Source organism: Pristis pectinata, chromosome 3 (genome assembly GCF_009764475.1).
Source record: "Pristis pectinata isolate sPriPec2 chromosome 3, sPriPec2.1.pri, whole genome shotgun sequence".
NCBI lineage: Eukaryota > Metazoa > Chordata > Chondrichthyes > Rhinopristiformes > Pristidae > Pristis > Pristis pectinata.
The window spans coordinates 49448130-49460652 of NC_067407.1; the positions used below are offsets into that span (position 1 = coordinate 49448130).

Genomic DNA, 12523 nt, shown 5'->3' on the forward strand with positions numbered 1-12523 from the left:
CAGTGGAAACAACAGAAGAAATAATGGCTCTATTTTGAGCAGGGAGAGGCAGGCAGCCCAGTAGGGCTGTCTCCAGAAGCCCTGAGACATGATGGCAAGAGAATTATAGGATGCATTCCAATTCCTAAGATGATAGATAAGTACAGGAATAATTTTCTTGACAAGACTTCTTGCTCAAACAACTCTGCAATTCAGAAATAGGTTTTCACTTTCTAAATTCAGCTTCTATACACAAGATAGCAACACTAAGTGAACACAAAGTAAACTCTGCTGCACCACACTGCCCACTGACAAACAAAGGTTCACAGGGAGACTCTGGAAAAAATGTTCCCATATCTTGGGAGCCAATAATTACAATAATGATGCACTTCACCACCACTTTTAAAGCACCAGCACAGCCTTTGGTGAGTTGAGGAAAAGACCTCAGAATCAGGTTTATTATCACTGACATATGTCATAAAATTTGTTGTTTTGTGGTAGCAGTACAGTGCAAGACATAAAATTACTATAAGTTACAAAAATAAATAAAGAGTGCAAAAGAGGACCTGACACAAAACTCATGATATATTGGGCAGCAGAACACCCTGCCCTCCTTTGTGCTTCTGAGACTTGGACTATAGACAAGGCATAGAGGCATACAAAAGATAAAATGCTATTAACTTTATTGTGGTAACTTCTTCTTACTGAAAACTTCCAGAGCAATAATCAAAGAATCTGTATTCATTTTTTCCAACTTCCTCATTAAGAACTGGCACCTGGCTGAGGTGTGGTCTTACAGAAGTAAAGATGGAATATATTATTGAAAATGGGAATGGAATTATATCTATATTCCCTGGAATAATTGACTTTGCCCTCTCACCCCACTTTACCTGAAGACCAGACTTGGACTCGACTTCTTGGCTGCAATGCCACAGGATATTATTTAATGTTATTTCATTATATCATACTAATTAACTAAATAATGTTCATTTTCCTATAGGTCATCCAGAGCTTTCTGAATTACCAGCTTATCTATGCTTTACAATCTTTAATCATTTTCAGGAGACTGTATCATTTGAACAAGATAAATATACACTAATCATAGGGTATTGTTTGAAAATTTGGCTGCTTGAGATTTTCTCCCACAGGATTAAATCAGTGAATCAGAGCAAGGCTGATCCAATCTTGGCCTCAACACCACTTTCCTGCTCTCTCCCCATACCCTTGGTTCCCTTGTTGCTCAAATATCTGTCATTTTCCACCTTGAATATATTCAATGACTGCCTCCACTGCCCTCTGGAAGAAGAAATTCTTCCCCTTCTCATTAAATGGGAGCCCCATTTTTTGAAACTATGCCTCTTATTCTAAATACCCCCACTCAGGGCAACATCGTCTCTGCATCCATCCTGTCAATCCCCCTTAGAACCTTGCATCTTTTAAGATGATCATCTCTAATACTTCTAAACTCCAATGAGTATAGGCCCAACCTGTCTAATCATTCTTCATGCATCAACCTCTTCGTTCCAAGAATCAACTTACTGAACCTTCTCTGCACTGCCTCCAATGAAAGAATATAATTCCTTAAATACGGAAACAGAACTGTATGGGTATGCTCTCACCAGCACCCTGTAAAGTTGCTTCAAATACTCCTCACTTTTATATTCCATATCCTTTGCAATAAAGGCCAATATTCCATCAGCTATCCCAATTACTTGCTGTACCTGCATGATAACTTGTGTTTCACATACTAGGACATGCAGATCCCTTTGCAATGGAACATTTTATAGTCTCATTCTATTTAAATAATAATTTTCATTTAAATTCTTTCTTTCAAAGTGGATAACATCACATTTTCTCAATGTATACTCCACTGCCCAACTCCATGCCCACTCACCTATCTATATCCTTTGCAAGCTCATTGCATCTTCCTCACAATTAACTAACCACATATCTCAGTATCATTAGCAAATTTGGCTACGATATACTCAGTCCTCATCCAAGTCATTATTATACATTATAAATAGTTGAGGTCCCAGCAGTGATCCTGTGGTACCCCACTAGTTCCTGATTATCAGGGCAGAAATGTCCCTTTTACCCCTACTGTCTGATTTCTGTTAGTTCGCCACTCTCCTATCCATGCCAATATATTTCCCCAACCTCTGTATGCTCTTATCTAGTGCATTAGCTGGTAAGGAATAAGATACATTGCACATAAGTAATGCAACCCATATATATTGTATCTGTTTCAGGAACTGTGAACTTCAAGTTGCATTACTGAATTTTTCAGGTTTTCCACTGCATCTATAGATTTAACTGAGCTAGACGGGAACAATTGCATTAAATCAAAATGACATGTGTTTTACAGCCTTACATACAAAGCTGTTATTAGCATGATGGGCAATTCAATTTCCTTGACCTAAACTAGGCATCTACATTGCTGCACTGCAGTTGTTAGGAACAACGGAAAAATCAGATTTCAAAAGTCAAGCAAATTAGCACCAGCAATGTCAGTTTTACCTTGATTGATGAAGATGCATAGAGCATGTCTTCAAGTAGAAAGTGGCAGCACTGGTTCAGATAACCTTCACAAAATTCTTGAATCAATTGCAGATTATACAAGCCATCAGCCAATGACATGGTCTCCTTCAAGCATATATCTGAGAAAAGAAAGTTACACACTGATTTAGTGTCACCGATTCTTTCCACCAGCCCTTGGCAAGAATCTCTTCAGGAACCAACTAATAAAGAGTGATCCTTAATACACTGGCTATGATTTTGTGCAACTTTTAGACTGAATTAAAGCATCCACTGCCCCACTGGATTCCAGGTTCGTACAAACTTTGCATCTTGCTTTTGGTGCTTTCAAAAACAAAATTGGATTGTACATTAAAAGGTTTTGAAGTGAAATCTGAAGGCCTACCAAAGCATATATAAAGTTTGTTTGTTTTCACTTATTTTGTTGGCAAATAGATAGATAACTGGAGGGGAACCAATATCCTGGTGGGGAGATTTGTGACATGAGGGTTTAAGCTAGTCTGGTGGGGAGTGGGATCCAAAGTAGTTGTGTGGCAAATGAAAATGTTGAGGCAAATATAAAAATTAATGCAAATTCATTAGGCAGGATAGGCAGGGTCAGGACAGGAAGGGAGGAAGGTCTGATAGGTTAAACTGTGTTTATTTTAAAGCAAGAAGCCTCACTGGTAAGGCAGATGGGCTCAGGGCATGAATAAGCACGGGATTGTGATATTATAGCTATTACGGAAACAAGGAGAGGTTGGACAAACTTGGATTGTCTTCTCTGGAGTATCAGAGGCTGAGGAACAACCCAATAGAAGTACATAAAATTACGAGAGACAAAGATAGGCTAGATCCTCAGAGTCGTGCTCCCAGGGTAGAAATGCCGAATACCAGAGGACATAGTTTTAAGGTGAAGGGGGAAAGTTTAGAGGAGATCTGAGGCAAGTTTTTACCCAGAGAGTGGTAGGAGCCTGGAAAGTACTGCCAAGGGAAGTGGTGGGAGTAGATACAACAGAAATGCTTAAAAGGCATTTAGGCAGGCACACGAAGAGGCAGGAAATGGAGGGATTAGTGCAGGCAGATGGGATTAGTTTGGAGTGGCATCATGTCAACACAGACATTGTAGGCCAAAGGGCCTGTTCCATGCTGTACTATTCTATGTTCTATGGTTCAGGGACGGGCAGGACTGGCAGTTCAATGTTCTGGGCTACAGACGCTACAAGCTTGATAGAGATGGAGGTAAGAGAGGAGAGGAAGTTGTGTTTTTTTCAATTAGGGAGAACATCACAGCAGTACTTAGGATATTCCTGGAGGAACATCCAGTGAGACTATACAGATTGAACTAGGAAATAAGAAGGGGGTTCATCACTTTGATGGGATTGTACTATAGGCCCCCAAATATCAGTGGGAATTAGAGGGGCAAATATTGCAGATAGTTGTAGCAACAATGGGGTTGTGAGAGTAGTGATTTTAACTTCCCTAACATTGACTGGGACAGACGTAATACTAAGAGATTAGATGGGGCAGATTTGTTAAGCGTGCCCAGAAAAGTTTTCTCAAGTAATATGTAGATGGCTGTACTAGAGAAAGGGCAGCACTTGACCTCCCATTAGGAAATGAGGCTGGGTAATAGCTGAAGTGTCAGTGGTGGAGCACTTTGGGACTAGCCAAATGTAAGCACAGTATACAACTTCTTGAATTCTCTTAAATCTCTGAACGACAAAGGCAATTCTGCTTACAGTATAAAGGGAAGTTTCCAAACTACATTTTGTTTAAAAGTGGAATTTAGATTGGCTATTGGAGCAGGAGCTTAGCTCTTGATGGAACTGACAAATAAAAACTCTTGTGGCCACAAGAAAACTCCATAATGATGATGTCATCCCAATTGAAAAATAACAGTTGAGGTAAGCAATATTTCAGCAGACTCCCACCACATTGATTCCCAAATGAGTCTATTACAGGTAAGCAGGATAAATTCTTTGACAATGATCTCCACTCAAAAACAAAGTCTCACCTTCCATTCGTATAATATCAGGACAGTAGAAATGGATCAGTGCAGCTAATGAGCAACCATCGGTGGTGTCCTTCAACAGATTTTCCACTGGCGGGATGCAGGGCAGTTGCTTTGGTAGTGTTTGATCTTTCCTGTAGCGAGCCTATCACCAAATAGAGGGATTAGACAAATAAATGCCACTGCAAATGAGCAGGTATTTAAAATAAAATGTGCATTTTCCTTTTCTCTAAATTAGCAAGGTTTATCAAAAACAGTGCTCATGCAACTTCTATACCCCTGGTCATTTGGTACAACAATTCAAATGTATTTTTTTCCCCAGCACTTATCACCTATTATAGAATGTTTTCAGCCACTAACAAAACACAGAGAATAACATAAGGACATTAGAAACATAAAAATAGGAGTGGGCCAAGTGACTGCTCTGCCTGTCAATAAGATCATGGCAGATCTTTTATTTCACCTCCATTTTTTCGCATTTGCCCCACATCCATCAATTCCATTAATATACAGTATAGAAACCTAATGATCTCTTTAATATGCTAAACAATTGAGCATAGCTCTCTTGGGTAGAGAATTTCAACAATTTACTATCCTCTGGGTGAAAAAAATTCCATTCATCTGTGTCAAGTAGTTGATTCCCATTTTTGAGACAATGATAGCTGGTTTCAGACATCCCCAGAAAGACAAAACCACATCTAACCTGTCAAGTCCCTTAAGAATTTTGAGCGTTTCAATGAGATCATCTGTCATCCTTTTAAACTCTCGAGTCCCTTAAGAATTTTGAGTGTTTCAATGAGATCATCTGCCATCCTTTTAAACTCTTGATGTTATGGGCCCAGTCTGCTTATCCCTCTTCAGCTGTCAAACCCGCCATCCCTAGAATCAATCTAGTGAACCTTCACTGGCTGAAGAAATTCCTCCCTATCTCAATTTTAAAGAGACACCCCTTTATTCTGAGTCTGTGCCCTCGGTTCCTAGACTCTCCTATTAATGGAAACATCCTCTCCAAGTCCACTCTATCCAGGCCTTTCAGTATTCGCCAGGTTTCAATGACCCCTCATCCTTCTATACACAATATTCCATAGGCAGACTCACCAGTATTCTATAATTAGAGCAAGACACAGGGGTGTAAGTAATTTAAATTTCTTATTGGTACAGTCATATTGTTAATGTTGCTGACTTAACCCACGTACCAATGGCCACTTTCTTAATAGTATGCTGTACCAGCCTCTGCTGGCTTATTTTCACATCTGGCAAAGTGTCTATACTCCTATTTTCAAATTCTCCTGCAAAAAAAGGCCAACATACTGTTTGTCTTCCTAATTGCTTGCTGTACCAGAATGTTACAAGTTCACCCGGGTCCCTCTGAATACGAGCATTTCAGTTTCTCACCATTTAAAAAGATATTCCACCTTTCTTTTTCTCTGCCCAAGTGGATGGCCTGACATCTGGCAACATTAAATTCTATCTCCTCATTGACTTAACCTGTCCATAATTCTCCAAGGCTTCTCTGCATCCCAGGAACTTCCATTCTTTTATGCACTAATGTTTTGTTTTGCACAGTCTTTTATTTCTTCTTCATTGTCATGTAGTGTTTATGTATAATTCATGTACAACTTGCGTTCTGTGTGCTGTTGTCTGAATCTATGTGCCGGTGATGCTGTTGCAGTACCTCGCTGTACTTGTGCACATGACAATAAACTCAGCTTGACTTTTGACTTGACTTGGCATCCTTTTCACAACCAACACTGCCACCTAGTGTTGTATTAACAACACTGCCACTTGCTATTATCAGCAAACTTGGATATGATACAGAACTCAGTGGCAGTGTGGGCTGTGACAAGCTGGCGGAGAGGCTCGAGGGATACAGGAGCCTGCATTCAGTCGCCCTGCAGTTAAGTTTAAGCCCTATTGCATTTTGTTTTAAATAATGTGGCATCCAAGGCAGATCATAATCATTGAGTGGCTGGCATCAGGAAGTATTATTTTCCTTTATAATATGCCCCATTATACAATCCGGTGTCCTGACTGCTGGGTACTACAGCTGGCAGGATTTCATTGACACTGGCATTATAAAACCTGCATCCAACTTCAACTTTTTTTAAAACACAAAATGCTAAATAGAACTTAAATTCTAATATTCATCTAGCAAACCTATAAATTCTTTGCAAGTGTTTACTGCTAACTTGACAATGGATTTCTTTCACTAACGACTCATTATCCCATCCAGCCAATCATTGTAATGCGCAAAGACATATGGGTTAGTAGGTTAATAAGGGTGTAATTGGGTGGCGTGGGCTCGTTGGGCCAGAAGGGCCTGTTGCCGTGCTGTATAAATAAAGATTTTTAAAGTTTTAATTGAGAAAGCTGGGATCATGAACCTTTTCTGCTTTATGTTTAAATATGTTTTTCAAGTGAATGCTGCTTGTATGATGCTATGTGCCTGTGATGCTGCTGCAAATATTTTTTTCATTGCACCTGTGCATACATGTACTTGTACATATGACAATAAAATCGACTTTGACTTCTGGAAGCGACACAAGTGCATTCTGATACAGAAATACAGTGACAAGCAGAACTCCGATTGTGCCAGTGGCTTACTTTTTGTGACATGGGACAGCTGGCATCTGGTCATTTCTCTCTGGATCACATTATGAATTAGAATGAGCCAACTCTGTTACATGCATGCTGGGAAATGACCAAAGCAATTTCTCAACTGGTCAATGGATGACAGTTCCTTACTATTAACAAACTGGAGTGCGTGGTTCATAAAGGTCACTATAATGCTTGTTTTGTAACGTTCAATATCAGCTGGTATACAAAATGAAAGTGGTACCGGTCTGTAAAAAAATGTCCTTTTCTCAACATGTCTTTCCAACAATATTATTGAGTAAAGTATTTCTTAAATACAAATAAATTCTATAATAGTTAAGTGGTGTTGTCCAGTAATCAGATTGACAAGGTAAGACATTTCCCTCTCCTCCAAGGCTTTGTATAAGCGATATGAGACAAAAGTTATCTGCAAAAGCCCAATCTTACATCAGAATATTGTCTATGTTCTGAAATTAATAACAGAGCAAGAAAACTTTGATGGAAAAACCTCCCAGATACAAGAGAAAGTGACCAAAATCACAATATCTGCACCCCAACATGTTAAGAACTAATGAATGCTTTGAGTTGAATATTGTTCAATATATGTAACAACAAATCAAAAGGTCATTTAGATTTAGAATCCACATGGAAGCTTTCAATTGCCTATTTTGATAGCTAACCAAGGTAGCACAACAGATGTGGTCGGCAAGGTACTGTGCTCAATAGTGCATCTATTACCATGTGTTCACAAAATTTCCACAGTAAATTATTCAGTGCAAATTACGTCTGCAACCACTAAATTCTCGAAATAGATCTCGTCAATGTATTGGTGATGCAAACCCACTCAATAACATTCAAGAAATAAAGTACATTATATAAAAAGAGAAAGGATAAAAAAAATTGCCATGTTTAATATCATCTGAAAAAGCATTATTTCCATGGGGAATTATTTATTATTAAACTCTTCTAAATTATCACTGTAACTTATTTGATAATAACTTTTGCATCCAAGGAGCCTGGGATACTTAGCTTTACTTCCACCAACACATGATTTTGCATTTGCTAATGGCAAATGAGCAGAAAACAGTCAGGCATGTGCAAAGGCAAAATAAAATCCCAGCTTTCAATGTCTTTGGTGAAATTTTGATGTTGACCTTGGTGAGCATTTTCTACCACAGTCCCTTTGATGTTGACCTTGGTCAGCACTTTCAACCACAGTCCCTTACAGACATACAGTACCTTAGTTGCCAGTGAGGGAGATGAAAACACAGCCACGCATTTAAAAAAAGTGATATTGAGTGCATAACTGTATCCCACTAAACTCTGTTGTCAGGACAGTACAGCACAGGAACAGGCCCTTTGAGCTACCATGCTTGTGCCGACCATGATGTCAAACTAAACTAATCCCATCTGACTGCACACGTTCCATATCCATGCATTCCTTGCCTGTTCATGTGTCTGTCTAAATGGGTCTTAAATGTTGCTATCGTATCCACTTCCACCACCTCCCCGGCAATATATTACAGGCACCTACTTCCTTCTGTGTAAAAAAAGTTGCCTCGATCGCGCATCTCCTTTAAACTTTACCAGTCTCTCTTCAATCAATGCCCTCTAGTATTTGACATTTCCACCGTGGGAAAAAAACTGCTTCTCATAATTGTACTTACTTCTCTCAGGTCACCCCTCAGCCTTTGATGTTCCAGAGAAAACAATCCAAATTTGTCCAACATATCCTTACAGCTACAAATCAGGCAACATCCCGGTTAACCTTTCCTGCACCCTCTCCAAAGCCTTCACATCCTTCCTGTACTGCAGCGACTGGAACTACCCACAATACTCCATATGTGGCTTAACCAAAGTTTTATACAGCTACGACATGACTTCTCAACTGTTAGACCCAATGCCCCAACCGATGAAGGCAAGCATGCTGTATACCTTCTCTACTACTTGTGTTGCCACCTTCGGGGAGCCAAGGACTTGCACCCCAAGATTCCTCTGTATATCAGTGCTCCCAAGGATCCTGACATTTACTGTATACTTTGCCCTTGCATTTGACCTCCCAAAATTCGTCACCTCATACTTGTCCAGATTAAACTCCATTTTAGAAGAATCTTAAGTTTTAAAATATCCATGATATTTCCCTTGGTTAGTTTAAAATGACGAAGAATTTTGACTGTGAAGAAGAGTTAAATCCAATGTTTCCTTTACTGAAATAATCTGCACACTACAAGAACACTTGTATTACTACATGGAAGGTAACAAAAAACTCTAACTTATTTATTCAGTGTTGCACTCCATCCTCTCTTGGCTCGGTTATATCATGAGGGTGCTTCCTATCAACAATGAGGTCACATTATACACACCACAAAATTTATTTCCCCAAACTATTTGCCAGGAATCAATACAGGGGTAAAGAAGACATGATGCAATACTTCCCAAGGAGAATTTCCAAACACTCCAACAAACACATTTTTCTCTATTTACACAAGAATGATTCTTTCCAGTAGGTTCACATAACCAATACTGTAGAATGAGACAAATTGCCACAGAATGTCAGATTAATTTTTCTATACTCTTTAGAACCTGATGCAGAATCAAAACATTCTCTTGAATGAAAGGAAACTCGAGCCCTTTCGCCATCCTTATCTTTAACGAGCAAAAAATACATTTGTGTAATTTATGACACAAGAATTTATGACACAACTATTGCTCACATGAAAAGACGTATTCCTTCGATCCGACAAAGCAGTGATGGCAATCAATATATGATAATGAAACCCTCTTCTCTTCTTCTCTAATAACATTCTGAGGGGTGGAGGAAGGGCATGGAGGGGAAACAAGAATGATTCCAAGCACAGATAGCTCAGGGTAAATGGACTACATGTGACAACAAATGGAAATGGCTTGATTAGAATGCCCTTCCTGTCATAAGAGCCTCAATATCTTTGGGATGCAGATTAAAAACAAAAACGATGACAAGGCTTTCAACGCCTATCTCAGCAAAGTGTGCTAGAGAATATGTACTACATTGCTGGTGGTGGGTTATTCAGAGATAATAAGTTGTAAGTGCTTTATTGCGTCCCACAAGGGTCTGATCTGGGCCTCACCTTACATAGCACTTACAAGAATGATGTAACCAAGTCTATTGGTACAAAGATATGTATTATGGTAAGTAGACTAAGAGGGAACGCAAAATTACTGAGACATATTGATAAATGCAGTGTGAGGGCAAGCTCAAAAGTCATCCATTTTGGATGCAAAAACAAAAGCTCTGGTTATTACTCAAATGAAGAAAAGCAAACGAGAAAAATAGATGACCAGAGATTTAGGAGTTCCTGTTCAAAAATGACAAAAATACAGCAATCAAGTAAAAAAAAATCAAAATGGCAAATGGAAAGAAGCCTTTATAACTAAAAGGGTAAAATATAATGGGAAATTTTGTACAACCTCATAAAGCCCTGGTTAGATGACTTACGGAGCTTACGTTTAGTTCTGATGATTTATTTTGGAAAGTCACAAAGATTATTCAGTCTAAATTAGGCTGATATTGTCATGGAGAATAAAAAGTTAAAGGGTAATTTGGTTGAGGAATTCAGAAATAGCTGATAAGACCATAAAATATAGGAGCAGAATTAGGTCATTCAGCCCATCGAGTCTGCTCCACCATTCAATCATAGCTGATTTTTTTTCAACCCCATTCTTTTGCCTTCTCACCATAACCCTTAGCCCCTTTACCAATCAAGAACCTATCAATCTCTGTCTTAAATACATGCAATGACTTGGCTTCCTCAGCCCTTCAGGGCAACGAATTCCACAGATTCACCACCCTCTGGCTGAAGAAATTCCTCCTCATCTCAGTTCTAAAGAGACATCCCGTTATTCTGAGGCTGTGCCCTTGGATCTTAGACCCTCCTTCCAATGGAAACATCCTCTCCACGTCCACTCTATCCAGGCCTTGCAGTATTTGGTAGGTTTCAATGAGATTCCCCTAATCTTTCTAAACTCTATCATATAGAGGCCCAGAGACATCAAATGCTCCTAAGTTAAGCCTTTCATTTCTGGGATCATTCTTGTGAAACTCCTCTTGTTCAACTCCTCTGAACACTCTCCAGGACCAGCACATCCTTCCTTATATACAAGGCCCAAAATTGCTCTCAGTATTCCAAATGTGGTCTGACCACTAGTCACCCCCAGCCATCCTGTAAAGGACCCCTTTATCCCCACTCTCTGCCTTCTGCCAGTCAGCAAATCTTCTATCCATGCTAGTACCTTGCATTTAACACCATGGGCTCTCATCTTGTTTAACAGCCTCGTGGGCATCACCTTGTCAAAGACCTTATGAAAATCCAAGTAAATAATGCCCACTGACTCTTTGTAGAACCTGTTGTTACCTCCTTAAGGAATTCTAACAGATTTATCAGCCAATATCTCCCCTTAAGGAAATGGTCCTGACCTCACCCTATTTCGTCACATACTTCCAAATACTCTGAAATTTCATCCTTAATAATGGACTCTAAAATCTTACCAACCACTGAGGTCAGACTAACCAGCCTATAATTTCCTGTCTTTTGCCTCCCTCCCTTCTTAAACAGGGGTGTTATATTTATGATTTTCCAGTCCTCTGGCACCCTCCCTGACTCCAGTGATTCTTGAAAAATCACTACTATTGCCTCCACAATCTTTTCAGCTACCTCTTTCAGAACTTTGGGGTGTAGTCTATCTGGTCCAGGTGATTTATCCACCTTCAGGCCTTTCAGCTTCCCCAGCACATTATCCTTAGTAATGGCTGCTACACTTACCTCTGCCACCTAACTCGCATGAATTACTGGCATGTTACTGGTGTCTTCCGCAATGAAGACTGATGCAAAGTATCTATTCAGTTCCTCCACCATTTCTTTGTTCCCCATTAATACTTCTACAGCACTATTTTCCTGCAGTCCAATATCCACTTTTGCCTCTCTCTTAACCTTTATGTATCTATTAAAACTTTTGCAATCTTCTCCCCTCTTATTGCCTTTTTAGTTACCCTTTTTTGGTTTTTAAAGGCTTCGCAATCCTCTGGTTTCCCAATAATCTCACCATATGGCATGCATTCTCTTTTGCTTTTTTGCTGTACCTGACTTCCCCCGTCAACCACAGTTGCCGCGTCCTCCCCTTTGTATGCTTCTTCTTCCTTGGGGTGAAATTCTGCTGTGTCTCCTGAATTACTCCCAGAAACTCCTGCCATTGCTGCTCCACCGTCTTCCCTGTTAAGATCCCCTTCCAATCAACTCTGGCCAGCTCCTTCCTCATGCCTCCTTAGTTATCTTTACTCAACTGTAATACCGTTACATCTGATTTCAGCTTCTCCCTCTCAAACTGCAGGGTGAATTCTATCATACTATGGTTACTGCCTCCTGATAAGGTAGAACTTTTTTATGC

General features: G+C 39.6%; 1 protein-coding gene across 1 annotated transcript in view; it reads right to left on the reverse strand.

The window, feature by feature from the left end:
* Positions 1-12523, reverse strand: part of camsap2a (calmodulin regulated spectrin-associated protein family, member 2a) — a 152764-nt gene that overhangs the window by 38103 nt on the left and 102138 nt on the right. Inside the window, 2 exon segments of the mRNA XM_052011124.1 lie at positions 2497-2636; positions 4511-4652. Coding sequence (XP_051867084.1) covers positions 2497-2636; positions 4511-4652 — 282 coding nt within the window.